The 17,280-nt window shown below is 33.7% G+C and overlaps 1 protein-coding gene across 6 annotated transcripts in view; it reads right to left on the bottom strand.

Annotated features, from left to right (window-relative positions):
• Positions 1-17,280, bottom strand: part of LOC123307809 (phosphatidylcholine:ceramide cholinephosphotransferase 2-like) — a 98,093-nt gene that overhangs the window by 22,743 nt on the left and 58,070 nt on the right. Inside the window, exons 2-3 of one of the 6 annotated variants that reach the window (XM_044890262.1) lie at positions 13,921-13,991; positions 9,381-9,656 (exon numbers count right to left, since the gene is read on the bottom strand). The exons of 4 other annotated variants lie outside the window; for them this stretch is intronic. In XM_044890262.1, the coding sequence (XP_044746197.1) occupies positions 9,381-9,478 (98 nt within the window). In that variant the 5' untranslated portion in view covers positions 9,479-9,656; positions 13,921-13,991. The remainder of the gene's footprint in view (positions 1-9,380; positions 9,657-13,920; positions 13,992-17,280) is intronic. One more of the 6 variants, XM_044890300.1, reaches the window with a different exon arrangement.

The following is a 17,280-nucleotide window of genomic DNA, read 5'->3' as shown; positions in this document are numbered from 1 at the left end:
TTTTTTTTGACAGAAGGTAAAACTCATCAACATAAGTCGTTTAACCGAATATTGTCTATATAGAATATCCAAGATGGACAATGAATGGTTCAGTACCAAGTTCATCGGATTAGATGCATCACTTTTGAGAGAATCATAAGTGTTGTATCGTGCAATTTAGGGTGAAAAAAAATGTAGAAAATCGAGGCAGTGCTTATGTTAGTTATATTGAAAAAATGCTATGATGTTTCCCCATTTCATATTTCATACCATTTTTACGACGATTGTTGGAATGTTCGAACAAGAAGATTTTGATGCCCATTGTGAAAAAATTCGTGAATAATTTAGACGAATTTGATTGGGGAGATTTTGAAGTATTATTCTATTTTTTAACCTTGTGTCCTAAGTCTCTTCTGTCAGTTGGTATCGAAATGAGCCATTTCATAAAATCTTGTATGTTACTAAAAATAATGAGATAAATTCGGCAATCCTAAGTTTCCATTTTCATTACCACGTAAATATCGAACGAGCCAATATCCTAAACGAAACCACATGGTCGAATCAGGAGATAAGTTTTTTCCCACTGCTTTACGATAGTTCAGCTAACAAACGGTCTAGGGTCGTATTAGGATCTATTTCAGTAATCATTTTCAATTTGTTTTCAACTTTGTCATTTTGACCAGTTCAATCTTCTGTTGAAAAAAAAGCCTCACATTCAAATACAGGGTGTATTTGGATTAGGCCATCCATAGTGAGGCACCCTGAATATTATGCTACCTATATTATTTGTGTACATCAGTATTGATTCAGGTAATGAATGATGCAGTGAAAGGTTTACCGATTTATTATTTCTTGGGTGAAACTCGAATATTTTGAAGGAAATTTTTAGTAGGTATAATCTGATTATTCGGTTGTCAACCCTTAATATCAATCATTGAAGCTGCGAAGGTGATTTATTGTCAGGTGGGGAACATTTTTTGTATTTAATTGAACGTTTTTTCCTGTTATCTCTGTGAAATGCAGTATGCATTATTACACTCAATCGTAAATTCCCTAATAACAACTGTTTATATGAGGTACAAGACACAAGATATACGAGGGACAAAACATACCCACAAGTCGATGCAGAATTCAAAAATGAAATGGAAAATATGTGTTCTTATTTGGAAGAATTTGCAATCAGAAAAGAATTTTTTTCACCTCTCAGTGCTACGGTCTTCAGGTAGAAAACATCAACATAAACTATTTTACCGCTCTCATGAAATATTTAAGTTATCAACCTTCAAGTGAACAGGCGTATTAAAAGCTCATTCGATCGAAAAGCATGTATTTAATTAGGTTTGTTATTGTCAGATTATTGATATGCATTCCATAAAATATTTAATTTCTAACGTTTGTTTTTTCATAAAAATTGCTCTATTCAGCATTATTCATGTTAGTTCTTCCCTTACGTAAAATTATCTGTTCTTTTTAATTTCTTTTTGAAGGGATGTTTTGAAGGTAATATCAATGGGGTCAAACTTTTTTCTTGGAATAGCTTGTGTATTTTACTCTTTCGTATACAAAATCTAAACTGGAAGCACAAACTGCTGGATTTCTATTGAATTTATTCCATATTCTACAAGATAAAAGAATGGCGCTCTATGCCTCTATTCTATATCAAGTAGTGCATTCTGAAAGAGTACTTTTTGAAGAGGAACTAACTATAACTTGGCGTGCGATAAAGGTATGCGTTGAACCGATATAAAATTAATATTTATTCAAATTATCGATTTGGGCAAGTGGTTTCCGGGTTTCACTGTCTCGTTCCTGTTGATAAAGAAACTGGGGAACAATTCCAATCGTGATCAGGGTGACCTGTTTTTCCATTCTGCTGACATTTTCTTGCTGGTGAATCGATTGGATAAACGAGGTTCATTAATAATTGTTCCGAAGAGCTCGTTAAATATCAGATTTGGCATAGCAGATAACAGTTATTATCCAAATGATATATTTTTTTTTGATTCGAAATTCCATTAAAATTTCATGGAAATAGATTGGCGGTACATGTTGGCAATAAGACGTCATTAAAATGGAACAGATATTTCAACTTTGGGAGAGGACATACTTGTCGTTAGGTTACGTTAGGTGATATTTTCCTGAAGTTGTGACGAGAGGTTGAATTTTAACAATTTTATATAAAGTGACCTGTATTCTTGTGATTCTTAAAGAATTCCATATGACAAGAATTCCTGAAGCATGACGGTTATTCGTATTTCGTTTGGCAATTCGCGCCGCCCTCGAGATGCAGCGGTTCACTCACAGATAGCTAATTTTTCTCCTTTTACCTCTCCCACTTGGTGCTCACGAAATTAGTATATGTATACCAATGAAGAAATCTAATATAGGATACAAAACGTTACAATCAATTATTCATTCATATATTTTCGGTATTATTTGTTAGGCAGCATAGGTTAAACAAATTGAGTTTATGGCAAAATCAACCGAAGTGTATAACATTGTTGTTTTTAGTGGTGAAAATGATTTTTCGCGGTTGAAATACAGGGTGAGTCTTTGACTCGTACAAATATTTAAACAGTAGTTTCTTGAGGTCAAAAGAAACACTTTTTTCCCTTATCATTTTTTCCGAATCGGCTTGGTTTGAAAGATACAAGTTGCTGAGAAACCCAAAAAAATTTTTACTCCTATCTCACGAACGGTTTCATCGAATGGAATGAATTTCGAAATATAGTTTTTCAATTATTTGATGATTTTTTTTCGAACACGAGATATCACTCACGTCTTTCAGTTTTCTTATTATGACCATTACTTACCATGAAACTACCAAAAAACCAAAGAACCCAACGGTTGAAACTAATTTGGACGATATCTGATGAGTATTTGAATGCTTTGTAAAAAAAAATTATTCTTCATATTTTCTCGTATAATTCGCCGTTTTCAAGTAATTTAATGTTCAAAAATTGAAAATATCTGTGACATTTGAAAAATTGAGAACTTTGGCTGAATACATTTCTGTTTAAAAGATCCAATTTAGCAAGTTATTCTGGAGGTAACTTTTATTCTCCAGGGGTGGCAGGGCTCATTATGAAAACTTTAAATGGCTTCATCTTTTTATAAGGGCCGAATCGGAAAAAATAGGAAAAAAGTATTTCTTTCGATTTCAAGAATCTACTGATGAAATATTTGTACGAGTTTTTCCTTTACCATTTTTTCCGATTCAGCCCCGATTAAAAGATATAGCCATTTAAAGTTTTCATAATGAGCTATGCCACCTCATCAGAATAACAAGCTAAATCTATGACACTACACATCTGTGGATCTTTCAAACAGAGTTGCATTTAGCCAAAATACATAATTTTCCGAATATCAGAGAAATTTTTTATTTTTGAACAAAAAAAATCGAAAACAATTATACGAGAACATATGAAAAATACTTTTATTTTACTAAACGTTCAAATATTCCTTCGATGGCGCCCAACTTAGTTTCAAGAGTTGGGTTCTTTGGAATTTTTGGTATTTTTATGGTACGTAAATGTCATAATGAGAATTCTGGAAGAAGTGGGTGATATCTTGTGTTCGAAGACACAATGTTTGTGAGACATTTTTTATGGTTTTAAACCGTGCCGATTCGAAAAAAATGGTGAAGGAAAAAAGTGTTTCATTTGACCTCAAGAATCTACTGCTAACATATTTATACGAGTCAAAGACTCACCCTCTATACATCGAAAGCTCTTTCATTCATTATTTTCCAACCTAATCTCGAACCCACCGAGAAAAACGCAATAAACAGATTTTTCGTTTTTTTATGCAACAAAGATGTATTGATTAACATAATGAGCAGTAATTTTTTTTATGTAAGATATAAATTTTTGTGTTCTTACGATTCAGATAGAAATAACTGAAACAGCAAAAATTACTGCTCATTTAACGCATGGAAATCTATATTTTCAGTGATTTTTATCAACTGATATATTTTCGTTGCAGAAAATTCGATTTTTTGCGTTTTTCCAACGGGTTCGATGTGAGGGTGAAAATTGGGAAAAGCCAACACAGTTCTGGTAGAGGTTAATTTGTGGGGATGGAGCACACACTTCTAGTTCAGCTAGAAGAGCCTTGATTGTAAAAAGTCTATTTTAGTACGTATAATCTCAATATATCAAAACTTTATGCTGATTTTTTTTATTATTCAATATGGATTACGAACCAACTTTTGACTTTTGATATCGCCTGATTTTTTTAATCCTGAAAACACAGAGCTCTACCCTTCGAGAGATACATTTTGTTTCATGAACAGAGCGGTTTCATAGCAGATATTTACAACAGAATTATAGACCTCCTACGACGGACGCTGCAATATTTCGAGTTTATTTCAACATACCGTTGGTTACTTAATCTAGAACCACATGGGATATTGAAATTCTGCAAACAAGTTTGAATGCCTGCTGTTATTATAACGCATTTCTTCGAAATTTCATGGCCATCCCATATACTTCCACTAGAGCATGAATATGGAGGGTAGAGAGGTGAACAAATTTCAAGGCTTTTTGGGCGAAAAAGTGTCCGCGAAAAACTTGAAATGGGCCAGGTGGCGCTGGTGAGCAATAAAAATGCATAATTGAACATAATCATAATAATAAAGGATCAGTTGATTTTGAATGTCAAAAACAAATATGTATATTCATCGATTGTAACCTAGACTAGACATTGGTCGTTTCCGTAATGAAACCCTCGTGGAATTTTAATTTCGAATTTATTATTTGTCGAAAGTTGTCATGTAAGCAGTTCTAATTCATCACCTGTAATGTTTTTTTTTGAATTACTCATATTTCCCAGCAGAACTGAAAGAGTTCAACAAAAACCAGAAATTATGCTACATGAAATGGAAAATGTTCAGCAGCACCCAGGACAAATTCTCGGCTCAAAATAAGTACAATAATTTACCAAACAAACAGGTGTCAATCCCAATGGGGAAAGAAAACATATAGATGATAGGACATTGGCACCTAAATTCAAAAATAAAGGTAATTGGTCGAAAGCTCCCAATAACATATTTCCATATATTAAAATATTTTCAGTTAGACCTGGAATGTTGAGGAGGTATTGTTGGAGCTGATATGTACAAAAGAAGCCAACCAAAACCTTGATGTCATGTTGGGTCTTCCAAAATTAACTGAAAAGTACTGAAAGCAAAGTTGCTGACCTGATATTGAATGTTTACTGTTGAAAATAAAATACCTACTTGTTTTATGAATTTAGTTCTACACTCCTATCCCTATACTGCCGTCCTAACATGAAAGGTCCTACCTGCAAAATTAAGGTTTTGAGAAAACCCGGGGTTTTTGTTTTTTTTTCATTGCATAACACATAGTTTTTTAACAAACTCTTCATGTTTTATTTTTTATATTATGTCGAAGAATAAAACTTGATTGCAAAACATAATTTTGTTTCATCTCTTTCCAGTCAGTAGATTTTTTATTATGTTATATTATATTCATCACATTTTGTAGATAGGACCTTTCTTGTTAGCAAGGCAGTATAAGTCCAACCCTTTGTATTACAAATCTGCAAGCTTCACTGATTTTGTTGATGAAAAACAATGACTAGTAATTAACATATTTCCTAAACAATTTTTCTTTCTTCAAATTTTAATTACAATGTTTAAGAATTTTGTTCTTTCTCCCCATACATTATTGGGAAATGAGTTAAAGAAGAAACACTACACTACTCAGGAAAGTTTTGATTTCTTATTACCTCAATACTCATTTGGACTTACACTGACTTGTTAATAGGGAATACTCCTTCTGACGAAAATGACGTATTTTTTATGACATATCTTGAAACGTCACATTTTGAAATAACCATTTCAACCGTTTCCCAAAAAAAATTATTTTAAGCACTTAAAAATGAAAAATAAAATGGGTACCTATTTGAAATTTAAAGTATTTCATGTCGATTGCACAAGTTGGCAACATCGACTGAAATATGCCTTGATAATAAGGGACAACAAATACATTATCTTGATGAGATAGACAAAGATGGCTGTCTATGAAGTCTGCGACGAACAAGGAAGGTCGTAAAATTTTATGGGATTTTTATGGCCGGTTGTAGTTGAAGCTCGCCAGTAAGTAGGCGCCAGTAAATAAACAGCTGTTATTTTATAAACAAGCTGATCGGACATTGTTCTTTTCATTGTCTGGTAGACGCTGTTGCCAAATCGTAAACTCGGAACCAAGCGATTTAAATTTTAAAACCCCATATTTGAAGAATGATTTTGAATAGTTTCCGCGGTGCATTTGAAAAAATCATGAATGAAACTCATAATTATTCAATTTAAACTTGCATATGCAGTGATAACCCAAATTGAGGAGAATTCCCCATTATAGATTGAGAAATAATTTAAGAAGAGCATGTATTTATCTTGAAGAGGTGAATTTTTGCTCAAATCCCTCCTGCATTTAACACAAACAAATCAAGAGAAGATTTTCTCGTCATTGTCTGATGAAAGGAGTCTGATCGAGGCTTTGAAACTTTATACACAATTATTCAATTCATAATTATTATCATAATATTATATATTTGTTACACAATATCGTTTAAAAGAATATTTTCCATAATTTTATAACTTCTACAAAGGAGAGCAAGCAGCAATTTTTATCCAACCACAATTTTGTTTTCCTTTTGTTTCAGATGTTGGGGAAGAAAATCCATTAAAAGTAATACATATTGATATATTGATGAATCTTCAAATTTAACTTTGTAAATTACTGAAGTTGCAACAATTAATCAATCAATGAAATATGAATAATAATCATCCCGCATGATTGGGAACATAAAATTTTGTAAGATTTCAGATGGCCATTTTGATCAAAGAGGTTTTGAATGTTTTGATTCTCGTACCGCTTTTTGTTTATCTAGCTCGTTCAAGTGGCTGATTATTGAATTTTTGTGTCTAATTTCTTGGTGAAAACCTTTAAATATCGTTTGAAAATCATTGCATGGTGAAGAACTGTGGATCAAATAAAATGGATTTTCCGAAATTAAGTTTTTTACTTTACTAGGGAAAATGGAAATGTAAGTATTGAAACTGATAACATGCGACTCGGTCATTCATTGATTTTTATTCTCAGCGTTCTGAAATGGATAAAATTTTCAGGCGTAAAGGCCTGCAAACACTACTGACCACAACATGTGCAGTGAACATTTTACCTACCTTTGCAAGTCAATTGAGAACTGTTCATCTAAGTAAATTATTGTTGTATGCAGGAAGCATCCCTTCCAGGAAGGGCCCATTTAGGGGAATTTAAGACTTTAATACGTCTTTTCAAAAATTCTCAATTGCTTCTCCTTCAATATATGAGTGGCTCAGAGGAAAAGTGATCTAACTACAATTAAGTGAAATGTTGGAAATGAAGGTTTTACGTTTCAATTGATTGAAAAACCGCATTGATAGGTATGGAAAATTTCGTTGAGAGGAAAAACATTAAACGGGTATAACTCGGTCAAAACGACGATTTGACTCATAACACTATTAAGAAGAATAATATGCAACCTTTGGTACCCAAATATCGGTATAACTCAAAAATTGGAATTTGCGACTTATACCACTCTTCCTCTAACCGGCTCATATTCAGAAACGCAAAGGTTTTATTGATTTCGATTTAGGAATAGATTGACTGTCAAATTGCCGTTTGGAAAGTCCAAGTTTTATGAAACCTGTTGTGTTTCGTTTATTCATTAATCAACTAGCTGACCCAGCAAACGTTGTTTTGCCATATAAATAATTTCCATGTTGTATCATAAAAAAATAGAAATTAAAAATTTTGTCTAAAAAATAAAAAAAAATTTAGGGGTGGACTACCCCTAACATTTAGGGGGATGAAAATAGATGTTGGCCGATTCTCATAGATAGCTGACCCGGCAAACGTTGTTTTGCCATATAAATAATTTCCTAATGATTAAATTACTAAAATGGCTATTGAAAAATAAGGGTTGATCGTAGAAGGGTGAAAATTGAGGATTGTATGTATTTTTGTATGTTGTATCATAAAAAAATAGAAATTAAAAATTTTGTCTAAAAAATACAAAAAAAAATTTAGGGGTGGACTACCCCTAACATTTAGGGGGATGAAAAATAGATGTTGGCCGATTCTCATAGATACCGGATAAGCACAAAAAATTTCATCAAAATCGGTCAAGCCGTTTCGGAGGAGTATGGTAACGAAAACTATGACACGAGAATTTTATATATTAGATTTGTATATTGTGTCATAAAGAGACCATACCATGAGAAAATGATAGAAAATGCATAAAGAAACTATGCTGACAGGCTAACATACAGGTCTTGTATACCTCTGTAGGGCTTTTTTAATTGTGGTTCTGAAAAAAATGAATATGTAAGTACCGGTAGATTCGGGTAACTTGGGACAGTCCTGTAACTTGGGACAAATAACCCCCTTGCAGATTTCTTTGTTTCTTACCATTTATGAGTGAAGGGAAAAAATTATAAGATTGTGTAGCGTCTTTTCGGCTAGTTTAACAATTAATTCCTGTCCTCAATTATAAAACAGAAAACTGTTATTAAACAGTTTTTCTGTACTGACAGTTACAATGACTCTAACGAAACAGTGGCGACAATTGTGGTCTCGTTTTTCATCGTTTTAGCAAGAATATGGCGGATTTGGTCACGTGACGTGACGTGAGCCAATCCGCATTCCGAATTAGAGATCATAGCATTGAAATCTGTGCTTCTAAGCCGCCATATTCTTGCTAAATTTTCAATTGTCGCCACTGTGTTTGATAGAGTCACTCTACTGACAGTACGTTTTCAGCGCCATCTCATTGTCAAATGTGTTTTCACTGGCCAAACCGATGTGGGTTTTTAGTACTGGGCACATAAGGGCGTTTCCTATTTTTCTACTCAATAATCTCTGCATTATATATAATAACACGTTTAATCTTTATTTTTCAACAACAGTAACAGCAAAATACAATTCTCAAAAACTTTTTTAAAATAATATGCTTCTCAAACAAGATTGACGATGTTTAGGCTGGCTTAACGTTAAGTCATACCACTGAGTATTCAACCTACAAGGTTTTACCCCAACGGTCATACCTATTTCAGTGATTCCTGAAATCAGAGGTAAACCGTAACGTTATGATTCCTACGATGATTAAATTGCTTGATGCAAACGGGTATTAGTTTACTTTCCTATTCATAACAAATTCTGTCGAATTCATTTCATACAAATCCGTTTTCGTTTAGGCAATAGAAAACTACTTCCTCCTTGTTCGTACATTTACACCTCAAATCTTGAATAACCAATTGAGAAAGCCGATTACAGAACGATTAACAATATTTGAATGGCACACTGTTCTTATCAACAGTGCTTGGGTGTACTTACACATCGTCTATGGAACTTGCCTCTGCATTATCGTACTCGTCGTTTTTTTTGTCGACTGCATTATTGTTTGTAGCATCCGCGTTTTTTATATCAGTCATTTCGAAAAATCGCGCACTCAAAACTACTGGCACATTAAACTATAACATTCCTCGCGCGAACTAACAAAAACTGACATCTGATTATGGATCGGGCTCGGCGATCAGCAGGGTTTAAGCAGGAAATCCTTCGAATGATAAGCTCTGCGATTTTTCCTTTCGTGAATAACGCTAGGGTTCACTGAAAATTCGTCAGTAAGTAACTGGATGAGTAACAATGGAAGCATTATTTTCAGGAGGTGCACAATAACCAAAGCTTTTATGCTCAAAAAAAGATGATAATTTTTTTAAGATATTAATTATCTTCTGTTTCATCACTTTTCTAGATATACAAGGTGAGTCTTTGACTCTACACATATTTTAACAGTAAATTCTCGAGGTCAAAACAAAAACTTTTTTCCTATACCAGAAGAATTTTTATCGATTACTGCAATATGGCTCAATGTTTTCTGCACGTTATAGGAAAATATGCAGGGTAAGTCTTTGACTCATACGAAAATTTTAACAGTAGGTTTTTGAGGTCGAAAGAAACACTTTTTTCGTACACCATTTTTTCCGATTCGGCCCTGATAAAAATATATAGCCATTTTAAGTTTTCATAATGAGCTGTGCCGCCACTGAAAAAACAAAATTACCTTCAGAATAACTAGCTTTATCTGTCGGTGGATCTTTTACACAGAGTTTTTTTCAGCCAAAGCACCCAATGTTTCAAATTTCATAGATTCTTTTCAATTTTTAAATATAAAATTACTCGAAAACGGCGCATTATACGAGAAAATATGAAGAATTCTTTCATTTTACAAAACCTTAAAATATTCATTAGATAGCGCCCAACTTAATTTCAAGAATTGGGTTCTTTGAATTTTTGGTAATTTTATGGTACGTAAATGTCATCATGAGAAAACTGGAAGACGTGGGTGATATCTTTTGTTCGAAAAAGATTAATCACATAAATGAAGAACTATATTTCGAAAATAATTTCATTCGATAAAACCGTTTGTGAGATAGAACTGAAAATAACATTTTTTTATAGTTTTTCAACAGCCTGTATCTTTTAAACCGTGCCGAATCGAAAAAAATGGTAAGGGAAAAAAGTTTTTCCTTTAACCTCAAGAATCTATTGTTGAACTATTTGAGCGAGTCAAAGACTCACCCTGTATGTCTATTTTCCATTGGCAACACGTTGAAACTTTTATAAAATGAAATAAAAAACAAACACAAACAAAACCTTTTACAGAGACTGAAAGCGGTCCAAATATGATTCGACTGTAAAAAAGATTAAAAAAGGATTTTAAATATGGACGCCTCATTTTTTGGAAAAATATAACATTGGACCTGTAAAACATAGGAAATCATTAGGATTCCGTGGTTACACAGGGTGTCCGAAATTAATGCAACAAAATTTTGTCACACGTTCTATACAGACAAAATTAGGACAACCCTGTTTTTAATTTTTGCCCAGAAGCCCCCATTTTTGAAGTTATCTAAGACCCCTGAAAATGGTCTTTTTTATCTCAGATTCTCAGTATCCAGTCATACGAAAATCACCGAATTTGGTACAATTGAGCTTTATGATATCTATGCGGTAAAATTTTTTAGAAAATTCTAAAAATGTCAGCCACTTCTGATTAACAAGAAGAATTCCATACGAATTTCAAAATTATTTTCTACATTTTCCCCGAAAATCTTGCCTTTCATGAAAAGTTTTGCAATTAAATGGGCTTTATAACAGTTTAACAATTTTCAAGGAATTCGAATACGCAATTAATGTTAAGTGGTTCCAGTAAAGAATGTTCCAGTAAAAAAGTTCTTCGCCGAAATGGGTAACTTCGAGGGTAACTTTATGAGATTCCAGATATAAAAAAAAATCCAGTGCACCAAATTCAGTGATTTTCTTATAACCGTATTCCGGGATAAAACAATTTTTAGGGTCGAAATGGGAGGCTTCCTAGCAAAAATCGAAAATAGAGGGGTATCATAACTTAGTCTCGAGAATGTGACCAAATTTTGTTGCTTTAATTTCGGGACACCTGTATACTCCTCTTTCTAAGCGACTTTTCGAAGGTGTTCGCCTAGGATGAGGATAAGGATTCCTAGTCACAAAGCACAATTTTTTCGATTTTGTTTGAATGGAAGACCCCGATGAGAGGTAGTAAGTCTACCTCCAAAAACAATTCTTAGGAAATTCACTGGTTCATGAAGTAACGGATGATAAATCACTATGCTTCACTAATCATGAATTGCGGTGTGGAAGTGAAAGAATGTTTTTGCATTAATCATGATTTTCCAAATAGTTTGCGGTTCTCTAAAACAGTCATATTACATTAATCATAAAACTAATGGAAGCTAGGTTATTAAAACACCACAAGAAAGTGTAATTTTAAAACCAGAGTCCCGGCTCTGTATACAGGCTGAGTCTTTGACTGCTACAAATATTTAACGGTATATTCTTGAGGTCAAAAGTAATCCTTTTTTTTACCATTTTTCCCGAATCGGCTAGGTTTGAAAGGTACAGGTAAGTAATGAATATTTGAACATTTTGTAAAATTGAAGTATTCTTCATATTTTCTCGTAAAATGCGCCGTTTTCCAGTAATTTGATTTCGAAAAATTGGGTGCTTTGACCGAATGCAACTCTTTTTAAAAGATCCACAGAAGTGTCACAGATTTAGCTAATTATTTTGAAGGAAATTTTGTTTTTCCAGGGTTGGCACAGCTCATTATGAAATGGATCGGAAAAAATGGTATAGGAAAAAAGTGATTCCCTCGGTGATTCTTTTGATTTCAAGAATCTACTGTTAAAATATTTGTACTGGTCAAAGACTCACCCTGTATGACACAGTGTGAAACATTTTCTCATTAGTTTGAATTTAATACGAATATCCTTCTTCTATTTCTGTAGGAATATGAATATGTACTGGAATATATTTCATCCTAACTGCGAAAATTGTCTGCATGTATAGAAAAAAAAATAAAAAAAAACTCTGCTTGATCGACTAGCACAATAAGATGGCATTATTCAATTTAAATTTATTCTGTTCTGTGCCTTATCGATGTAATAAAAAACGTCTGGATTATTCAACAGTCACACAATTTTTCTATCGGTAGGGTTTTACGGAGAAGCAGTCATTTTCATAAATGCAGATGTCTATTCATGTGGTTCGATCAATCAAATGCAAACTATCATTTTATAGTATCTTGATGTGGCACTAAAAGCTCTCGAAAAAGCATTGTAATCCTATCGAGTGAAATATATCGAAGAAATCTGGTGTAGAATCAACCTCAAGTGTTTTACTTGTCCATCGTATCTACGATGATCATATTACATTGATCAAATACTTCTTAATATACCTTTCTTGACAACAAAAAACCTTGATATTGAATGATTTTTTGTCACACATTGCTTACTTTTGAGATGTATTCATTTAATAGGTATTCTGATAACTGACCATCTAGTACGAACAACGAACACGTATTTCGAAAAGAAATACGTAGGAATTTATCAATAGGGCCAAAGATGTGACCTAGCGTATTAGGCATGTGCTAAAGGCTGAAGGCTAAGGAAAAGGTTTTCTAATGTCCTGTTTTCGAAAATTTGTACTTGGTTCTGCACCCACAACGTTGATTCAGATGAATTATACTAACTGACAAAGAAACTGCAACACCCAGAAGGAGCTGTTTAAATTTTTACATGACAACATGACAGCACTGCGTTACTTTCAAGAAATAGTGGAGCCATATGTTCTCCCTTACCTAAACCGGCTCGAGAATCCAATATTTCAGCAAGATAATGCTCGATCTCATGTTGCCAGAGCTTAGTTTAAACTTTTTTGAAGCGACTCAGGTGAATCTTTTGCCATGGCCGCCCAGAACTCCCGATCTTTCGCCATTAGAGCATGTTTGGGACATCATGGGTAGAAGGCTTGGAAATTTACCCCAGCCCCCACAGACTTTGGCGGCTCTGAGACATGAAGTACAGTTAGCTTGAGATAGTATCCCTCAAGAAGAAATAGACCATCTTCTTGCATCAATGCCAAAACGTGTTGGGGCCAACGCGCTGGACCAACACATTATTAACAAATTCAATAAAAAAAATTGTAAACCCTTCTTTTCGTTTCTCAAAATTTTAATCATTTACTCCTTGCTATACCTACTATTTTTACCAAAAAAATTTGAAATTTAAACAGCTCCTTCTGAGTGTTGCAGTTTCTTTTTCAGTTAGTATATTTCATTGAGCAGGTTTTACCGAAAATGACCGAATAATCAAGCGCGCAATGTTGAGTTCATGCATGGTTTCGCTGCTCAGCAACGATCATTTGTAGTTAAGGTATCAAAATGACAGAAACAAGCGCGGAGTATTGTAGTGTTAAATATGAATATGGAGACTAGAGTTTCAGGCTGTAGTCATATTACATTTTTACCTCCAACCGATCACCATCTACCCACCTCACTTCCCTGGTTCCTAGACCGACTGATGACTACCCTGATAAGCTTATTCCTTGCAATAGTTGATTTATCTGAAAGGTTGAAAATTGAGGAATAAAATATAAAAAATCATATTAATTTTCAAACTGTAACCTTCATATTTTAATTTAAATGTTCAAATTGGTACAGAAGCGTACTCAGGTATAGGGTCATCAAACACATAATTTTTTTTTCGGATTACATTTTGATAAAACTTCTTGCATATTATTGTATGTCATTTCACTCTTGAAGGAACACTACGATCATCGATTTTTTAATAGTGAATATCTCAACCGAGGATAGAGGAGACCCAAGCAATTGCTACAATGCCGATTGTAGAAGATACAGGCTGTTTTATTCACTTGGTCCATATTTTCTCAAAGCCTAAAGTTTGGAACCATCCGGTATTCATTTTTGGCGACAATGTATAACCAGCATATCCCCATCGACTGGTACAGAAATCCAGGCCATGCTCCGTAAAATTTCATGAGAAGGAAACATGTCCATAAAACACCCTGTATATCGAAATTGCTGAAGGTCATCTAGTTATTCGAAAAGAGCAGGAAAGAATTAAGTAAGGCAAAATGCGCTTCGTAACCGCTCATTCCGTCTAAGAAGAATTTCGATATACAGGGTGTTTCACAGATAACTTTCAGTCTTATGAAAATTTTCGGAGCCAGACCTGTATTCCACATTTCTTGGCTAAACAAGTGAATACGGATGCGCAGGTTTATTTATTTATACATAATCACAAAAATGAATAGAATATACCAGGTGGTTAAAATATGAACCAAACGAATGAAACGGCTTGTATCTTTTACATCAGTAGTGATTGTTGACCCAATACCCATAAGTGATTTGCAATCATTCGGGGGACCTCTACACACATTTGAGCTATGAACATTTTACTATGAAACCCCCTGTACAGGGTGGACAAAGTTGGTGATACCTGAACTACAACTTTTTAACCCAACGAGATAGAAAAAAAATGAATGTACCATTCATGTCGTCTTTTTGTGAGAAACTAATAATGCCATCAACTGCATTCCTCTATCTTCTTTTGTTTTTGAGTTATAGGCCAAAATTAAAATTTGGGCGATTTCATTTTTGGTCATTATCTCCGTTTCTGTTTGTGCTAGGATGTTGAAATGAAGACATTATACAGGCACTTTTTTGATAGCAATCCAGTGGCGTACTATGATTTTTTCCTACAGGTTTATTTGCTGAGCTATAACATAAAGTTGTGTTTTTCTTATGAAAACAGTAGTTTCAAATTACTTAGAAAGTATCCCCATTTTTTTACCGTTTCAGAAATATATTAAACATCACCCTCAGTTTTTCTAAGTCATTTTAAACTACTGTTTTCATAAGAAAAAATACATCTTTATGTTATAGCTCAGCAAATATACCTGTTGGAAAAAATCATAGTACGCTACTGGATTGCTATCAAAAAAGTGTCTGTATAATGTTTTCATTTCAACATCCTAGCTTAAAGAAACGGAGATAATGACCAAAGTAGAAATTTTAATTTTGACCTGTAACTCGAAAACAAAAGCGATAGAGTAATGCAGTTGATGGCATTATAAGTTTCTCGAAAAAACACGAACGTAATGTGCCATGCATTTTCCCCTATCTCGTTGGGTTGAAAAAGTTGTAATTCAGGTATCACCAATTTTGCCGACCCGGTACAATATCAATCGAATTGACGTTTTTTTGTCTAGGTCAGAAAGCTTTTTTCTGCCACCAACCGACTATGTTCGACTGTCAAGTTTTAATTCTGTTAATAATAGAGAGAGGAGAATTAAAACAGTTTTATCGTTAGCTAGTTTATGTTGATATCATCATTCAAGGATGAGACGTTGCATTAATGAGAAATAACATTGAATCATTAGATATTAATGCGTTTTTTTGCTGTGTCTTAATTTAATTTGAGACGTAGGTTTCAAGTTTAGTATTCAGTCTTCTTCCTTTTGAATCCTTATCTTTTCTTCTCCGGTAATATTTCAACATTTCTGCTGTCTATCCAAAATGTATGTATGAAATGAAGGGTATGTTTTTGAAACTGAGGCAGTGCGTAGTCAAAGATTTTTTCAGTCCGCCATTTCAATGATTTTTTTTAAATATAAACCTTACGTTATTTTTACATATTTTCCTGATTCAGAATATACAGGTTTAGAACTATTTAGAGGCGGACTACGGGGATACCGAAAACCGTTAGAAATACAGGGTAGCTTAAATTACGGAAAAGTTGCGTTATTCAAGGATGAATGGGTGGGCGTTAACAGTTCCCAAATATCTCTGATGGTTCCTGAGATATCTCGAAAAAACTGAAAATGAAGATTATCATTTTTTCTTCATAACTAATTAGTTTTTGGAGATAACTACACGAAATTTGGTTTGTAGTGATAATCCTATATAGCGATTATACTGGTGTGCTACTTTTTTGTAATTTAAGCCACCTTTTAGTTTCAACGGTTTTCGATATTCCCATAGTCAGCATCTAAATAGTTCTAACCCTGTATAATAAACGTTGAGTCCCTAATTGTGCTTCCAATAAAAAAACTCACAAACTAGTTAGGTCAAGTTGGCAGATCATTTCCATTGATAATATGATAATGAACTTTATGCTTCTATGTTGTGTGTCAGGTTATGAGATTACTTTCAATCCGGTTATTCGAGAATATGCTCTGAAAATGAGGAAATAACGAAAATTTCCATAACAACTCCATATTTTCTTATACTAGTACTAGCACAGCCGTCTTTATTTGTGCAGGAAAATTTTTCATCCTTTTAAATACCAGAATGAAAGTGATCTTCAAAGTATCTCATATTAGTTATACTTATGAGGTAAATAATAACTCTAATAATTCCACTCTCTGACCGGGAGATTCTTTTAGAACAGGTCCAGTCTTCCAAGTTATGATTCAATCGTTCTTCAGGTGTTCGAGGAACGCTACAGGACCCTAATGTTGGGGAATCACCTCCCATAGATGTACGGTTATTACACATTGAAAAATTAACAAAAAAAGTCAGGAGCAAATTAGAAAACTTCTGACAGCTGTCATATTCACCAGATTCTAGAAGTGCCAGATTGAAATCTCGTAAGCTTTTATGGATTAATGATTTCCTTTATTTCACTAATAGCCATATAGAATTTTGGCAATCATAATGGAATGCGTGTGATCTCTTTAATAAAGGTTTGATTTATTGATCCAAAAAAAGTACCTGTCTTTGATCTTCCTAGAAAAATTTGGTGTACCCTAAATCGACTTAGGACTGGCCATGGTCGGTGTAATAGCATAGTCTATTTGATTAATCTTTTTCTAACACAAGATATCACCC

This window comes from Coccinella septempunctata, chromosome 1 (assembly GCF_907165205.1).
Source record: "Coccinella septempunctata chromosome 1, icCocSept1.1, whole genome shotgun sequence".
Classification (NCBI taxonomy): domain Eukaryota; kingdom Metazoa; phylum Arthropoda; class Insecta; order Coleoptera; family Coccinellidae; genus Coccinella; species Coccinella septempunctata.
This window is presented reverse-complemented; position numbering and strand designations above follow the sequence as displayed.